This window comes from Myxine glutinosa, chromosome 1 (genome assembly GCF_964187855.1).
Source record: "Myxine glutinosa chromosome 1, kmMyxGlut1.1, whole genome shotgun sequence".
Lineage (NCBI taxonomy): Eukaryota > Metazoa > Chordata > Myxini > Myxiniformes > Myxinidae > Myxine > Myxine glutinosa.
The window spans coordinates 335,549,162-335,567,993 of NC_136261.1; the positions used below are offsets into that span (position 1 = coordinate 335,549,162).

Sequence of the window (18,832 nt, forward strand, 5' to 3'; positions counted from 1 at the left end):
TGATTGCCCTTGGGATAAGGAAGAATCGATTCGTTTTTGGTGAAGCTCAGGATATTATTCTGGATCCAGGATTTTTTTTGGGGAAAGAATTTTTCTGTTTTACTGCATTAAAGCTTTTATTCTTAAATGATGTTTTTCTCCTCTAATTCCGAGATATATCAAAATAAATTCTCTGACAGTTAGGGCTTACTTTATTTTTCATTTATTGTTTTGGGGAGAGGGGATGTTAAACAAAACGTATTATTCCAATTAAACCCACGGCGGGAGTATGCGCTCTGAGTGGCGTTCTAGTTTTACATAACGCAGGGTATGAGCTGAGTGTGAAGGAATTTGATTCTTGCTTCACCAATAAAGCCTGTCCTTCCATTTGTGAATAAAAGTCATGTCAACAGTGTTTCCGGAAATAATTTTTTTCGTGCAGCCTCGGACCGAGAAACAAACAGGCTGGAAGATTTTCAACAATCAACAATAAGATCATGCATCCCCCCAATAAACAACTATTTGTTCACCACTCTAATCCATGTGGCTTTATAAAATGTGAATATTCACAAACTTGAATTTTCTCATGTCATCCTGCCGCAAGGAAAAAATAAAAATAAAGGTGGTGGCATGAAGTCTGTGGGGTGGAGAGCATTATGGAGAGAGCATGATGTTACAGCATTATGGAGAGGGTGAGACCATAATTTCCCATTACATTGCATAATGTAATGTACACTGTAATGTACATTGTACATTGTAATGTACAATGTACATTGCATAATGTACACTAAACAGATCACAAAGACAGCCTTCTTTCACCTGAAAAACATCGCCCGTCTCCGCTCATCCCTCTCCTCCACGGCTGCAGAAACCCTCATCCACGCCTTCATCACCTCCCGTCTGGACTACTGCAATAGCCTCCTCTATGGTTCACCCTCAACAATCACCAATAAACTCCAATACATTCAGAACTCCGCTGCCCGTCTACTCACCCATTCCCGGACCCGTGACCACATCACCCCCGTCCTTTACAAGCTTCACTGGCTCCCCATCTCCCAGAGAATCCAGTACAAAATCCTCCTCTTGACCTACAAAGCCCTCCATAACCTGGCCCCATCCTACCTGGCTGACCACCTCTCCAGACACTCCCACCCGCAACCTCCGCTCTGCTGGTACCAACTTCCTGACCCCCCCCCCCCCCCCATCCGGACCAAATTCAGATCCTGGGGGGACAGGGCCTTCTCCATCGCTGCTCCCACCCTCTGGAACTCACTACCTCACACCATCAGAGACTCCTCCTCACTCACCACATTCAAAACATCACTCAAGACCCACCTCTGTTCAGCACTGCATTCAACATTCAACCCACAGCATTTAACCCCTGACTATCACTTCTTCTCCCTCCTTTTGCTTTAAATATTTCCCTATTGATTCTTGTCTTTTTGCAATTGTTGTTTCCATGTTTTGTTATGCATTATGTTTTGCACTCTGTCAAAGCACCTTTGGGCTTCATGAAAAGCGCTATACAAAATAAATGAATTATTATTATTATTATAATATATGGCAGCCCATTCTGTAGGAATTACACAATGGCATAATGGCCTATTATATCTAATAATCATGAGCACCAAGAACAAGGATGGGGGGTTGATGAGCATCTGATCTGATGGAATCCAAAGTCCGTTCACAATAAAGTGCTCTCAGACGTTGAGAATAATGAAGCGACATTATGAATCGGTCGAGGACGATGATGTAGCTTAACACAACACGACAGCAAAGAGATAACATGGTTGAGAGGAATACAAAGTTCTGGGTGCAGATCACAGATCAAAGGAAGTGGATCAAGGGTGAGGTGTCAAAAATAAAGTTGCACAATTGAAAGGATTTTCTTTCTACAGGTATTGAGACTCACAGAAGAGCTGAACATGGAGCAAAGGAGCAACAACAAAAAATGGAACAAAGAGAAAAGTGATGCACCACAGCAAAAGGACATGTCTGGTTGTCAGTTCCCAGCAAAAGGAAGTTCTTGGGAATGGGGTCATTTTTGTGATCAGAGATACAAGTATGGAGGGGGCAGTGGGGGTGACCAGTTGCGCGTTAGTCATTTGGAGGCCCCACGCAGAACTGAATTTAGTGGACTAGTAGGGCCCCTGCCACCAACTAAATTTCAAATTGGTTTTCTATTAGTATGATGGTACTAACCCCGGTTCCCGGTGTGTACCCCGTTTCCCGGTGTGTACCCCGGTTTAGAATAGGTACACCGTATCCCTGCACATCGTAAGAGGCGACTAAGGGTTGGCGTCAGGAAGGGCATCCGGCCATAAAAAAAACAGGGAACCATGATCGTCATGGGCCCGCAAGGCTAACCCCTGCTCTAGCGGGGAAAATGGCCTTAAAACGATCATTCATTCATTCATTCATTTTCATATATGATGGCATCTCTGGATTTCAAAAGCACAACACTCTGCCATGGGTTAGTTGATTCACCAATGACCGAATGAGGGGGTCGGTTTTTTTTTTTTATCGTACAATGAATTGTAGTATTGATTTGTTAAACAATTCATACCCTTTGAAATAGAGCTCAAGTTCTTCGTCCATATGCAGCACAAGGCTGCAGAGGCGCAGCACCATTGGCTGAGCTTGGCTGCACCGCTGATGCAATAAGTTCTTTAGGTTCGGGTAGGAATTTGGAAATTGTTCAGTGTGCCAGCGATAGCTCGCCTACTCTTTGTGAAGAACACCCTGGGATCTTTAACATCCACCAATTAATGCCAGCAGATGGGAAGCCCAGTTTAATGTCCATCTGAGGGACGGAACAGACATTGATAAATCACCCAAACAGTGAATCACTGGATTTTTAGCTGGGTTGGGATTAAACCCAGGCTAGACAGCTTAAAAGAGAGTGTGAGTACCTCTAGGCCATCCTGTCAGCTCTTAAGTTGATTCCTTGGCAAAGTGAGGCCCTCGAGGGTCTAGTCTTGAAAGGAATTTGTCTCACGATCGGGCAAGTGTGGAGGGGGGGGGGGGCAGGCCCTTGTTGCTAAATGAGACTCATGCAATTGCATGGGTTACCTGGCCCAAACTGCCATGAGGGATAATCTGAAGTAGTGTTGAACAGCACAATTTGTGAAGCCCTGGAGGGAAGAAAGGGGTTGTTATACTGGGGAAGTTGGTTCCACAGGTGAGAGAAAAGTGGAAATGAGTGGAGATGCACAGTGAGCATAGATTTTGGGAATTTGAAAAGAATATGGTTACTGGCAGACCATGTGCACCATGCACCACCTGGTGGTGGGAGTCAAGCAAGAGCAGAGGGTGCAAGGCAAGGTTCGGTGATAACCCTCAAATAAACCCCTTGGAACTGAGCGATGGGAATAGATAGTGCTCCAGTGCAAAGCTGTCAAAACATGTGCTTTTTCTGGTCTTCATCAATGATCTGACTCTTGAAAATCCTCTATCTCTTTGCTGACGACTCTACTCTGTCGCTCCATTCCTCATCCCTCAGATCGGCAGTCTGCAGCCTCCTCACTCTGCAGACCTGGACAAAATCAGACTGGTCAAACAAGTGGAACATGTCTTTGAATCCTGACAAATCTCACACTTGCAATGTCTCTCCGAAAGGACCGACTGAACAACCCTCCCATCTACTTTCTCAACAATCCTCTCCAAGAAGTTCTGTCGCTCAAGCTTTTGGGTCTCACTATCTGCCATGATCTTTCTTGGGAAAACCACATTTCCAAGCTGGCCTCCAAAGCCAGTCGCCGACTGGGCATCCTCCGTCGTGCGAAGTCCTTCCTTGGCACACCTGAGCTCCTCACCACATACAAGGCTTTCATCCGCAGCTCAATGGAATACTGTTCCCCCCTCTGGGCTGGTGCTCCTGCCTCACACCTTGCTCGGCTTCACGCTGTTGAGGCCAAAGCTTTCAGAATCATTGGAATCTCCTGCAATGTAGTCAACACCGAGGGCCTTTCACTCACTCACTGCAGGCAGATTGGTGGTCTTTCTGTCTTCTACTGACTCCTCTCCGGCCTTGCTCCCCCAGCTCTGTGCTCTGTCCCCCCAATATTCCTTCAGGTCGCACAAGATCTGCCTGCAACCCTCTTATGGTTAAACTGCCAAAGTCTAGGCTCTCTGCTCACCTTCACTCTTTCATTCCCCTTTTCTCCCGCCTCTGGAACAAACTCCCCCACTCCCTTCAATCCCACTCCTCCCTCCAGGTCTTTAAAACAGCTGTTCACCACCATCTCTTATCTTCCCCCATCGAAAACCTTGATCTTTTCTACCCCCGGTAATTCACCCCAGAGTCCTTGCAGTGTTCATATGTTTTATTCCTCTCCCACCTCCCCCCAAGTCCTCCCGATGTCCCTGCTCTCAAATGTTGTGTTTGTGTCCTTCCCCCTCTTCCCCCATCTCTTTTGTGTCCTTCCCCCTCTCCCCATCTTGTCTGCCGCTCCCCTTGCTTTTTGTGTTTTGTGTGTCGGTTTGTCTTTTTGTGTGATTAATGTTAGCTCTTTCACGAGCCTCGATCTTGTATACAAAAAAAAAAAAAAAAAAAAAAAAAAAAAAATTCACAAAAGTGTTCTTGATAAAAAGGCTATGGATCTTTTGAGAACCATGAAGGCTTCCTTCTCCATTTCAGCACCCAGTAGGAGGAATTACAAAATGAGTGCAAGTACAGGAGACAGTGTGGAATATGACATCAGCAGATTATAGCAATCTCAGAAGTGGGCAACAGTGTAATGGTATATAGAGGCCTTGCATCACGTCAGCGTCGTCCATGGCAACCGGTTCCGGCCGCCATCTTGGGTGGCATAAACAACATGGCGGGAAAGCTGTCGTTTGATCAGACGGACCTGTCAGTTTACACCCACAGCTTGCCCGTTGAGGCGTTTGCGGTATTGCGAGAAACTAACTGTCATCTTTATCGGGGTGAAGGAGGTTAGCCTTGTGAGGGAGGGGCAGCACAGGAGGGTTAGCTTTATCAGGTGAAGGAGGTTAGCCTTGTGAGGGAGGGGCAGCACAGGAGGGTTAGCTTTATCGGGTGAAGGTGGTTAGCCTTGAGGTTGGGGAGGCGCAGTAGGGTTAGCTTTATTGGGTGAAGGTGGTTAGCCTTGTGAGGTAGGGGAGGAGCAGGAGGTTTGGCTTTATCAGGTGAAGGAGGTTAGCCTTGAGGGAGGGGAGGAGCAGGAGGGTTAGCTTTATTGGGTGAACGAGGTTAGCCTAATCGTGAAGGGAGGTTATCCTCGCCATTGAAGTCAGTCTCATTGGGCCTGAGAGAGGTTAGCTTTATCTGGGGCGAGGTAGGGGGAGGGCAGGTTACCTTCGGGAGCAGGGGAGCGAGTTTCTGGTGGGAAAGGTACATTTTCAGGTTCAGATATGACTAACGAGTCTACTCTATGTGGCTGAAAATATACAAGGTGTGGACGAGGTGGCTTGCGAGGTTCAACAACGTGGTGAATCGTTAACATGAACCATTTAATGGTTGTTAGTGACGAACGCAGAACGTGTAACACACAACGCACTGAGGTTTGCACCAAAATGCACCCAGCGATGTCTCGCACGGAGTTCACAATGGTCTCGGGGCTCGTCCCGGAGGTCATGGACCCACTGTAGTCTTCGAAGGGGTTCGGGGACCGCCTGCCTTGGCCATTACGTATGGTGGCAGAAGCAGTTTTTCCACCCAAGCGGTCAGTGACTAAGACGATGACGTCACATGCAACTTCCCTATTGGGAAGCACTTGACAATAGTTACTGTTCCACAGGCAAGAAAACTCATGAAAACCAAGCTGAGTACAGGAGACATATCAACGAGTATCACTCAGTGTCCCAACGTAATCCCACTCCTGACACCAATTGTTACGGATCTCAAACGTCGGCTCTCCCCTTATCAAGGGGGGGGGGTTAATCCCCTTGTCCTTTTATCTTGCCGATGCGAGTCCTGGAAGTTACAACGTCCTTCCCGGCATGGTGTTAGGTAGGGTTTGTTAGGCCTAGGGGTTCACTACTACCTAATTACTAACGCCGACCGGAAACGAGGGAATAACTCCCGCTCGAAACACGGATATGATGGAATATGCCGAGCGGATAGCAATCCGCGATCCGAGCTGTTAACAGGTGACTAGACCCGATTATAGCGGTTGCGATCGTGCCACGCTTACCCAATTGGAGAAAAGACTGATGCGATCGGATGGAGAGGAAACCAGGAGAATAGGAAGAACAGATGGGTTTATTAATTATGTACAAAGTAAAGAGGAAACGAAAGAAGGGAATGCACAAGGAAGAGGAAGAAGTAGATACACAGGGCAGCCTTAAACAGTCTTATCTTATTCCCTGGACAAACGGGCCCGTCTCACTCACACGGGGATTGTAGATGGTAGGGTGGAACAGGTTGATGGTCACCAGCGAGTCCAGGCTCCAATCCGGTTCCGGTCCAGGCTCCGGTCCAGCAGACGAAACCCGGCAGGCAGCTACGTGGCTTGTAGCGTGATGCGAACGGACTGTTATAATGACGGGGAGAGGGGGAGAAGGCTGGTGTCCTGGCGGCGTACGTAATAGTTGCACACTCGATCCAAACGCCCCCTCTCCAAGGTCCTGCTTTGAGCTCCCGATGCCAACGAGCCCTCTGATCAAGCGCATGTACCCACGAGTTCATTGTAATGTGCGCTCTCCCAATACTCCCTGTCAACACCAATCTTTCAACGAGTCCTCTCAAGGCGAGCTCTTCTCATCAGTCCTGTTGCCAAGCGCATGTACCCACAAGTCCTCTTTAATGAGCGCCGCTGCATAAGTCCCCTGGTAAGTCCTCTTGCAAAGCGCGTTTCCAAACAGTCACTGTAAAAGGGCTTTGTGCTCGCGCTTTTATAAGTGAACCAGCGATTGCTCTGCCAGCCCAAAAGCCACGCCGATCAGGCGATGTTACTTCAGCCCTGGTTGGCTGGTAAAAGCTTACCGGCCCCACCCTGATGGTTGGGTGACGTGGCCACACCTTCTTCCTGGTGCTCCGCCCCCTTTTTCCAGGCCTCACCTCGTGGCTTATGGTGGCGTTGAGCAAGCTCACGGGCAGCGAAGGCTGCTGCTGCTGGCCGAGGAGCGTACCAAATTGGGAGGGCCATGTGGCACAGACAGGAGGGCGCACTTAATGGTGTCGCTTGGAGAGGGAGGCTGTCAAAATGGACGGAATGGGGCCTACTCCTTATTTGATTGACAACGCAGATTCAACTATTGGAAACATGGCCTTATCTATACACATACTAATGAAATAACTGAAGTCCTATGGTGACCTACGTGTTGCTTGTGGCCTATCTATGGGGTGCTACCTTTAACCTTTAATGATGTGATATTTACAAGTGTGGGTTCTCAAATCTGCAACAATATCTTAGCAACCAGATATGGTAAAAATGCAAATAAAGTGTCTAAATATAGGTTTTCAAACAGGCAATCCATTTAAATCATTAAGTATATGACTAAAACAGTTAAAAATATCTAAACCTCTGGAGGAATGACACATGGTCGGGGTATCACAGACAGTACATTAACAAAGTGGGTCCATGCACTACCTCGCTGTGTTCCTATCTGTGATGCACTGGAGCAGTTCACAGGAGTGCACACTGGTACCTCAGAGCAACATAGACATGCAGCAAAGTACCCAGTCAAGGGATAACAGGGATCATTGCATCTTTGTTGAATGGCTGCAGGCACATCCACCATTTGCTGGATATGAACCAGATCGCCTGGAGTCCCTGTCAACTGGCATTGTTGGATACATCTGTAAACTGTGATGATGCTGTAGAAATTGGTCGAGCAGCAGCATCAGAAATGGCTGGTAAGAAGTTCAGACATCACGCTACGCCGCAATGACAAGGTGAAGACAATTGGTGCCAAGAGTAAGACAGTCAAAGTCAGAGGACAAAACACAGAAGTCAATCCAAGTCTCTTATTCAACAGAATCACATGTGTCCTGAATAACAGTTCTGAGATGGGATCATTCTTGGCTTACGAACTCGCTCCTCAGCCACCTTCCCTTTTCCAAGGCGGTGTGATGCAGAAGCCAACAGAGTTCCCTGGGTCTCCTGTTGAAATCATTCACCCAGCAATCCAACCTGCCAGAGAATTGCCTTCATCTTAGATGGTGGCCACCTACTTCAATCAGTTGTTTGGCCACAACCGTCCACCTATGCTGGTGTATATCAATCATATTTCATACATCCTGAAGCATTATGGAGCTCAATCAACCGTGGTGTTTGATGGATATGGTACAACAACTTCAACAAAGGTAGCTGAGCAGAGACGGAGAGCCCAGAAGTCTACATCCAGTGATATCATATTTGAGGATAATATGCCAACCACCACAACACAAGCAGCATTCTTAGCTAACAGTAACAATAAGAAGAGACTAATACAAACTCTACGTGAAAAGATGCTTATGGCTGGCATACGTGTCAAGCAGGCTGAAGCAGACGCAGACACACTGTTTCAACAGCGCTAGCCGTTGCAGAGTCAGAAGAGCTGCCAGTTGTTGTCGTTGGTACAGACACCGACTTACTTGTCATGTTGGTGGCTCGAGCAACCGCTACTACAGGTATGTACATGTTATGCCGCAGCAATCCTGTAACGGTCTACAACATTCATGATATTCAGCATGCCATAGGAGACACCAGCAATCACTTGATGTTTCTACATGCTGTGACAGGTTGTGACAATGTCTGCAATCTATCGTCAGGGCAAGCGTAAAGCTTTCAACATTGTGCACAAAAAAGAGGACTATGACTTGTTGGATACCTTCACAAAAATTGGAAGCACTTAGACACTGTTTGCATTTCTATCATATGTGGTTGCTAAGATATGATAAAATAGAGAACGGTGGCCATATTTGGCATCATACTGGTCGCCATCTTGGTTTTGGATATTTTGAGTGTTTGTCACGTAATTAATGATTTTATATGATTGCTTGTGTTTGAAAACCTACGATTCGACACTTTGTTTGCATTTCTACCATGTCTACTTGTTAAGATATGATAAAAAAACAAAATGACGGCCATTTTGGCGGCCATCTTGAAAAGCACGAGGAGGATTTTCAGGGACTTTTGGTATGTTTTTTAAACTCATTTTTCTGGACCTTTCCTGAAATTTTCAGCTTGTTATAAATTTTTTTCCATGTTTAAATTATAATTCTTGGCCTACATCAGAAGACTGCAAACAAAACTTTTATTGGGGGGGTGGCAAACCTCCCCCAACCCCATATACCTCATCAGACTCCAATTTTTTAAATGCCAGGAACAAACTTCCGTACAACATGGGTGATGAAGGTTGTGGTTACGTTTTTTTGTTTTTTTTTGTATACATAATCTAGGCTCGTGAAAGAGCCAACATTTATCACACAAACAAATCAAACAGACAAACAAGCAAAGTATATAAAAAGGGGAGCGGTAGACAAGATGGGGAGGGAAGGGGAAGCACATAAACAACATTTGAGAGCAGGGACATCGGGAATGTGTGGGAGGGAGAGGGCTTGAGGGGAGGCGGCGTGGGAAGGGGGGGGGGGAGGCGGGAGAAGTATAAGCGCAAGGACACCAAGGACTTCCAGGAAAGAAGTTGATATTTCAAAAAAGTGGATTTGGGGTGAAATTAGCGGGGGTAGAAAAGATCAAGGTTTTGGATGGGGGAATATAAGACGGTGGTGAACAGCTGTTTTAAAGACCTGGAGGGAGGAGTGGGATTGAAGAGAGTGAGGGAGTTTGTTCCAGGCGGGAGAAAAGAGAAATGAAGGAGTGAAGGTGAGCAGAGAGTCTTGATTTTGGCAGTTTAACCATAAGAGGGTTGCAGGCAGATCTTGTGCGACCTGTAGGAATATTTGTGGGACAGAGCCCAGAGAGAGCTGGAGGAGCAAGGCCGGAGAGGAGTCGGTAGAAGACAAAGACCACCAACCTGCCTGCGGTGATTAAGTGAAAGGCCCTTGGAGGTAGCTTCATCACGGGAGATTCCAATGATTCTGAACGCTTTGGTTTCAACAGCGTGAAGACGAGCTAGGTGTGAGGCAGGAGCACCAGCCCAGAGGGGAGGGCAGTATTCCATTGAGCTGCAGCTGAAAGCCTTGTATGTGGTGAGGAGCTCAGGTGTGCCAAGGAAGGACTTCGCACAACAGAGGATGCCCATTCGGCGACTGGCTTTGGAGGCCAGAATTCAAATGTGGTTTTCCCAGGAAAGATCAGGGCAGATAGTGAGAACCAAAAGCTTGAGTGACAGAACTTCTTGGAGATGATAATTCAGAAAGTGGATGTGAGGGTTGTCCAGTCAGTCTTTTCGGAGAGACATCGTAAGAGTGTGAGATTTGTCAGGATTGAAAGACATGTTCCACTTGTTTGCCCAGTCAGTGATTTTGTCCAGGTCTGCAGAGAGTGAGGAGGCTGCAGACTGCCGATCTGAGGGATGAGGAATGGAGCGGCAGAGAGTGGAGTCATCAGCAAAGAGATAGAGGATTTTCAAGAGTCGGAGAGATCATTGATTAAGACCAGAAAAAGCACAGGGCCCAGAACACTGCCTTGGGGAACTCCAGCCTGAACAGGAAGAGGAGATGAGAGAAACCCATTCAGAGCCACACATTGACTACGACTAGAGAGGAGGTCCACCAGCCATGCATGGAGATTTCCATTGATACCAAAGGGGGAGAGTTTGGTGAGCAGAGCGGGGTGCCAGACCGTATCGAAGGCACGTGATATGTCGAGGGAGACAGCTCTAATTTCCTGTTTGGCATTGAGGCCCTCCATCCATTGTTGAGACAGCAGAAGCAGCATGTCCAGAGTAGAGTGACCTGGTCTGAAACCAAATTGATGATCAGAGATCAAGCCATTGGAGAAGAGGAAAGATTTCATATCTGAAGCAATGATGGATTCCATGACTTTACTGATAATTGGGAGAAGGCTGATTGGTCTGTAGTTGCTAGGATCTGTTTTTGCACCTTTTTGTGTAACGCGGTGATGTTGGCCGATTTCCAAGCAGATGGCAGATGACCTTGAGCAAAAGAGAGGGTGAAGAGAACAGAGGGAGGGAGTGAAAGAGCGGAAGAACAGGATTTTAGGACCTGTGGGCTGATGCCGTCAGGTCAAGTTGCAGAATCAGAGTCGAGGGTTGACAGAAACTTTTCCACCTTGTCAGGAGGAAAGGACAGAGTCCAAGAGCAGCTGGGTACGACTGGGTACGGTGGGTACAGAGAGGGATGGGTTTGGGACAAGATTTAGAGGCAAACACAGAGTTGAGGCATTCAGCTTTTTCATGTGCGGAGTCAGCTGTGTAGCCGTTTGAGGTGAGGGAGGGGATGGAGGGGGAACAAACACCAGAAACAGATTTGACCAGACGCCACCAGGATTTGGAAGAGGGAGACAGATAAGAGAGTTCGGTCTTGAGAACGGAGAGTTTCATCGCAATTGCACGTGTCATTTGAGAAGAAAGAAAACACCAATTTTGGGGGGCAACCCCCCACCACCCCCCCACAATACACCCCTGAAGGGGCATATTTTTTTAATGCCATGAACAAACTTTGGTACAAAAATTTTCCCAAGTAATAAATCTCAAACTTGGGTCAAGGAATGAAACAGGTTTCAATTCAGTGGAAAGAATGTGAATGCATCACAGAAGTGGTTTTGACAATTTTTTCTATTAGTATGAAGGGCATGTAAACAAGCTGCAAGATCAAAACTTGTTTAAATAGCATGAAGTGCATGATCCTGCACTGATGCATTCAGGAGTAATCGATTAATAGATACAAGCTAGAACGGCACTCAGTAGAGAGCATACCTCCGCCTGGTTGGCCATATCACTCAATGGTGAAGAATCACTAAAAATTCTACTAGCTGGATCGGGATCCAGATGCACCAAAATTGAATTGATTCTTCCTCGTCACACACACAACCTGCCAAACAAGTTTTGTCCAAATCCATTCATAACTGAGACATCAAGCTATGTATCGTTTTTGGCCCTATCCCAATTGTGAAGAATCACTTACAAAATTAAATAATTCTCATATCCGAATCAATATTCAGATGTTCACCAAAATCGAATATATTCTTCCTTATCACACACAACCTGTCCAACAAGTTTTGTCCAAATCTGTCCACAACTTAAGGAGCGCGAAGACCCCAAGGACCGTGAAGACCCCCAAGGACCGCGAAGACCCCCCAAGGACCGCGAAAACCCCAGGGACCGCGAAGACCCCAGGGACCGCGAAGACCCCAGGGACCGCGAAGACCCCAGGGACCGCGAAGACCCCAGGGACCGTTGAAGACCCCAGGGACCGTGACGACCCCAGGGACCGTGAAGACCCCAAGGACAGTGAAGACCCCAAGGACCGTGAAGACCCCAAGGACCGTGAAGACCCCAAGGACCGTGAAGACCCCAAGGACCGTGAAGACCCCAAGGACCGTGAAGACCCCAAGGACCGTGAAGACCCCAAGGACCGTGAAGACCCCAAGGACCGTGAAGACCCCAAGGACCGTGAAGACCCAGGGCCGTGAAGACCAAGGACCGTGAAGACCCCAAGGACCGTGAAGACCCCAAGGACCGTGAAGACCCCAAGGACCGTGAAGACCCCAAGGACCGTGAAGACCCCAAAGACCATGAAGACTCCAAAGACCCAAACAACAAAGGACACAAAAGACCCCAAGGACTCAGAACCCCAAATACTCAATATCCAAAATACCCCAAAGACCAAAAAGACCCAATGAACCCCAAAGACCCAAGATTTTGGTAAGACCTCAGGGATCCAGAGGACCCCAAAGACCCAATAGACCCCAAATACCCTGGAGACTGTTAAAGCCAAAATATAATGAAGACCTAGAAGACCCAGAAGATCCCAAAGACCCTGAAGACCCAAAGGATCCCAAAGACTGAAAAGACCCTGAAAACCAAAAGGATCCCAAATAGTGAAAAGACCCTGAAGACCCAAAGGAAACCAAAGACTGAAAAGACCCTGAAAATCCAAAGCATCCAAAGACTGAAAAGACCCTGAAGACCCAAAGGATCCCCAAGACTGAAAAGACCCTGAAGACCCAAAGGATCCCAAAGACTGAAAAGACCCTGAAGACCCAAAGGATCCCAAAGACTGAAAAGACCCTGAAGACCCAAAGGATCCCAAAGACTGAAAAGACCCAAAATACCCTGAAGACCCAAAGACCCTGAAGACCCCGACGACCCAAAGACCCCAACGACCCAAAGACCCCGACGACCCCGACGACCCAAAGACCCCGACGACCCAAAGAACCCGACGACCCAAAGACCCCGACGACCCAAAGACCCCGACGACCCAGAAAACCCAAAGACCCCGAAAACCCAAAGACCCAAAGACCCCGAAGACCCAAAGACCCCAAAGACACAAAGACCATGAAGACCATGAAGACCCAACGACCATGAAGACCCAAAGACCCAGGCGACCCAAAGACCCAAATACCCTGAAGACCCAAATACCCTGAAGACCCAAATACCCCAAAGACCCAAAATACCCCAAAGACCCAAAATACCCCAAAGACCCAAAATACCCCAAAAAAACAAAATACCCCAAAAAACCAAAATACCCCAAAAACCAAAATACCCCAAAGACCCAAAATGCCCCAAAGACCAAAAAAACTGAAAAGACCAAGACCCTTAAATACCCCAAATACCACCAAGACCCAAAAACCCCAAAAAACCTGAAGATATAAAGACCCAAAGACCCTTAAATACCCAGAAGACCCAAAAGACCATGAAAGCTAAAAATACCCCAAAGATCCAAAAGACCCAGAAAAACATTAAATACCTCAAGGACCCAAAATATGACCCTTGGAGACCCGGAAGCCCAAAAAGACCCAAAATAACCCAGACCCCCAAAAAATCAAAAACCTCCAGAAGACCACAAAGTCCCTGAAAAGCCAAACTACCCCAAAGACCCTTAACAACCACACAGAACCAAACAATCCAAAACACCAAAAAGACCCTGAGGACCCAGTGGAACCCAAAGACCCAAAATACCTAGATAACTGAAAGGACCCCAAAGAGAGACGACCCAAAGGACCCAAATGACCTAAAAGACCACGAAGACTCAAATGAATCAGAAGATCCCAAAGATGCAAAAGAGCGTGAGCACCCAAAAGACCCAAATTAACCAGAGGACCCAAAATACCCAAAAGAAGAGCAATTATGTCTTGTATTGGAATTGTAGACAGTGGCTTGCAAACCGAGCCTCAAGGTCGGTGTACGGATGCGGTTTTTATTATTACAATAAATACACGGCATAAAGAGGTGAAATTCTCTGAACGTGATGTGCAAATTGCACAGAGTAAACCGAGTGTTCATTTACGTCTGTAGGATGTCAATCCAAAACACCAAAAATACCCTTAAAGACCCCAAGTGTGCAGTAGACCCCAAAGACCCAAATTACCTCCAAAGACCCAAGATTCCCCAAAGGCCAAGATGACCGAAAGGACCCGAGGACCCGAAAGACTCAAATAACCCAAAAGACCGAGGACCAAAATGACCCAGAGGACAAAATATCCAAAATATCCCAAGGATGCAAAAGAGCTTTAACACCCAAAAGTCCCAAATGAACCAGAGGACCCAAAAGACCGATGACTCAAGACCCAAAATAAGAGCAATTATGTCTCGTAAATTGGAATTGAAGACGGTGGGTTGCAAACCGAACCTCAAGGTCAGTGTATGGAAGCGGTGTTTTATTTTTTTTTTCACAATAAATACAAAGCACAGGGAGGTGACATTTGCTGAACGTGACGTGCAAAGTGCGCAGAGTAAAACGTGTTCATTTACGTCTATAGGATATCTATTAAATAAAAATGATATAACTATAAGCCTCCTGACACTAGGCTGACTTCGGCATGCTTCCGCCACTGTACCATCAAAAACTGTACCAACCCGTCATTTTTGACGGGCTTTATACTCGTGTAATTATAATACATGTATATTAAATTCGTTATTAAATATTATTATTGGATTATTTGGCAATGAAAACATTGGTAAAGACACGAAAATTATCGACTCAAAATGATGACCAAGAAAACTAAATTTTATCGTAGAATGGTGGCCATATTGGAAAACAAAATGGCAGACAAGATAATTTGAAAAGTCACATTTGGATACTTTGGCCCTGAAAACATTGGTATAGACACCAAAATGAAGTTCCTATCTATGGTATTAGCCGATATACAAGACATGGAAAATTTGCATGTCGGCCATTTTGAAAAAAAGGCTGCCACAGCCACCACAGGTCAAATCCGGTTGGGGCCCTGGTTTGAAAAAGACTTCTATGGGCAATGGGCCATAGTAGCTGTGTGCCAAATTTTCATACGTGTATCACAAAGCACACGATTCGGCTCCGGATGGGGTTTAAGCCTCCGGCCTACCTGGTTGGGGCACAAGAACCAAACATGGCTTGGTTTGGTCTGTTTTGCATTTCGAAACCCAAGGCTCATCATATAGACATATAGTATCTAAGTTTTAAATCCCATCGACTGCATAAGAGTTTAGTTCTCCTCCAAGTATTACATACACACTATGTTGACCTCCAGCCCCACACACTTGGACTCGCCAGACCTCCACAGCTGATCCTCATTCACCACTCAATGTACACTGCAAAAGTACTGTACAACCATTTACAATTATGAAATACTTTTTTTGCCTTAAACACGTCATTGGAATCAAAGAACGCGTTATTTTGAAGGAAACACACAGGAAGCCATTTAGATTGCTCACATGATGCAAGACCCCCCTCTGCAGGTAACCCACCTGAGGTTTATTTTGGTTTAGGCCATTAACCTAGCGTTCAGCTGGGGATTGAACCACAGACTAGACGAGCAATTAGTGAAGGAGCCACCCTGCCGGCACTACCTACCCTCCGACAAGCCACGATATATTTATCGGGTTGCGCAAGGGTTAAATTGCCCGCCCGGCACCACTCGGCAATGCACCGTTACCTTTTTCTTCTCCAGGTTCCTAATCTTGTTCTTTAGGAACTGGAGCACGTTGTTCACATAATCCTCGTACGCGTCGGCAAGAGTGTGCAGACCTTTCTTGTGTTCTTCAGCTCTCGAGTCATCGAGCACGTCCTCCCCGTTTTTGGCGATCATGGCGGACAGGGTTTTATGTATCAAACAGCCAAGCAGGTGAATTGGAGCCGGGGGGAGCGATGGACCGTGCCGAGTGTTACCTCCGACAGCCGCAGCCAGTTTGCACGCTAACGGCCACACCTGGCCCCGCAATCTACGCACAACCACGCCCTCTCACACTCACCGCGGCACACGCCCTCCGCATGCACTTCATATAGCACTGGCAGATGCGCATCGCCCTCCCATTGGCTGCTCTGGCGAGCCAACCCGCAAAACAAGCCAACCGGCGAGCTCGATGCAACGTATCAAATCACGTCACGTCATACCTTAACATTATTATTATTAATTCTAAACTCCGTTTTAACTTGTAATAAATATACAAAGACCATGAATTAAAGTTGAAGTGCTGGTATCGGACTCGGCTCCTTTTAAATCCTTCAATTTTTTTCGTTTGCCCCGTATAATTAACAAAAAAGTATAATTATTGCACTCGTTGATATTCACTCAATTCCGCCGGAAACCGTTATTAAGCCGGTATATATTTGACGGGTAAGTTGCATATATTCAAATCGGAACATATTTGAGGTTTATTCGTAGATATAAATTATTGCACTCGTTGATATTCACTCAATTCCGCTGGAAAACCGTTATTAAACCGGTATATATTTGCCCCGTATAATCGCCAAAAAGCATAATAATTATTGCACTCGTTGAAATTCACTCAATTCCGCCGGAAACCGTTATTAAGCCGGTATATATTTGACGGGTAAGTTGCATATATTTAAATCGGAACATATTTGAGGTTTATTCGTTGATATCAATTATTGCACTCGTCGATATTCACTCATGCCCCTGGAAAACCGTAATTAAGCCGGTATATATTTGACGCGAAAGTTGCTTATTATTAAGCCGGTATATATTTGTGCGCTGCATTCCGTGAATAAATTGGTATTTATATATTTAGTATGTAGTATTTGTATGATCCGTGCATTGTTATTTGTTCAACGTAACCATATCCAACGTACGTGCAGGCTATTAAAGACGGGACCAACTATCATCCAGCGGTAATGCGTCATGAGCGTCGCAGTGACGTCACTCCAAGCCGCTTGGGACACTGGTGCCAGAGATGCACCGAGTTTCCATCATGCAACTTGATTCAGCTCCCTCCTTTGGGTTTGCTCCTTTTATTGGAACATAGACAACTCTTGTATGGTGCTGTTCTCTATTGCGTTCTCATCTTGTGTAATACTGCGCATTGTTATTTGCATATTCTGTATCTATTATCTTATTCTAATATCTACCATCGCTTTCTTTGTCTTGCAGATTGATTGTTCATCGTTGTTGCTAATAAACCTGCATTCAATTGATACATTCTTGTTTATGAACAATCAACTCATCTGAAGATGCCTGCTGCAGTCTGCCCCTTCCCGAGCTGTGTCTACGTTACTGACAGCACTGACAATGCCGTTGCTGCTATCCAGCTCTCCATCCACGCCATGACTCACACGTCCATTGCACCAGCCAAACCGGACAAAGTCAGCCGTCCTCGTATCCAAACCGGCGGTACCAGCGAAGATTGGCAATATTTCACCAGAAGATGGGATGGGTACAAGGCAGCGACCCAGATAATCGGCAATGATGTTCGCGTTCAACTCCTTGAATGTTGTGATGATAACCTACGACGTGACCTCCACCGCAGCAACCCACGCATTGAAATCAAGGACGAGGCAGCTATACTACAAGCCATTCGGTCCCTTGCTGTCCGAGAGGAGAATACCATGGTGTCCCGCGTAAACCACCACAACATGCGACAGGACCGAGAAGAACCAATTCGTACCTACGCAGCCCGTCTGGCTGGTCAAGCTGAGATCTGCAAGTTTTCTGTTGTATGCTCATGCAATCCCTCTACTGATGTCAACTACACCAAGGACATGGTTCGCGATGTCCTATGTCGGGGACTCGCCGATCAAGATATACAACAGGACATTCTCGGCGATCAAAATCAGAACATGAGCTTGGAGGAAGTTCTCATTTTCGTCGAGGCCAAGGAAGCAGGGAAACGTTCCCAGAATGCCTTGCTCGATAGTGAAGGCGCTCATGGCGCAAGCCAATACAAAAACTGGAAGAACAAAAGAGCCCTGATCACTACCGACAAGCAGGCGGCCATTTGTAGTTATTGCGGCAAAACTGGTCATGGCAAACAGCCGAACATCGACCAAAGGCGTCAATTCTGCAATGCCTACGGGAAAACATGCAGTAAATGCGCCACTCGCGGCCATTTTGCACATGTCTTCCGGGGAGGCACGAAAAAGGCGGACAACAAACCTACGGACAAATCAATGGATGCTCATGATGTGGAAGAAAGCAGCCAGGTCCACGATCTCCTCTGCTCTGTCACGGAACGAGAAACGGCCATTTGGAAGCCGTAAATTAAAAGGGCCATGGCCACCTTGTCAACTCCACTACACCTCGACCACCATATATTTGACCACCTCTCTGGCTGGACCAAGAAGAAGTCTCAACCACAGCCGTACATAAAACTCATAGCACGGATCGATAAGGAATCTTATGACCATTTCGGCCAGCCACTGTCATCCCGACCAAAATCGGCCAGGCTCCAGGCCATGGCCGACACTGGCTGTCAAAGCTGCCTCACAGGACTTAATATTTTCCACAAACTCGGGCTGCGTAATGAAGACCTGTTACCTGTCAACCTGAAGATGAATGCTGTTAACAGTGGAAGGGTCCGGATTATCGGCGCCATGCTCCTA

The 18,832-nt window shown here is 46.7% G+C and overlaps 1 protein-coding gene across 5 annotated transcripts in view; it reads right to left on the bottom strand.

Moving 5' to 3' along the window:
* CAPRIN2 (caprin family member 2) overlaps positions 1 to 16,312 on the bottom strand; it is an 84,362-nt gene extending 68,050 nt beyond the window's left edge. For 3 of the 5 annotated variants that reach the window (XM_078769789.1, XM_068097590.2, XM_068097583.2), the window contains exon 1: positions 15,930 to 16,308. In XM_078769789.1, the coding sequence (XP_078625915.1) occupies positions 15,930 to 16,082 (153 nt within the window). In that variant the 5' untranslated portion in view covers positions 16,083 to 16,308. Of the gene's footprint in view, positions 1 to 15,929 lie in introns of all 5 variants that reach the window. The other 2 variants (XM_068097602.2, XM_068097578.2) reach the window with 1 other exon arrangement.
* Positions 16,313 to 18,832: the final 2,520 nt, after the last annotated feature.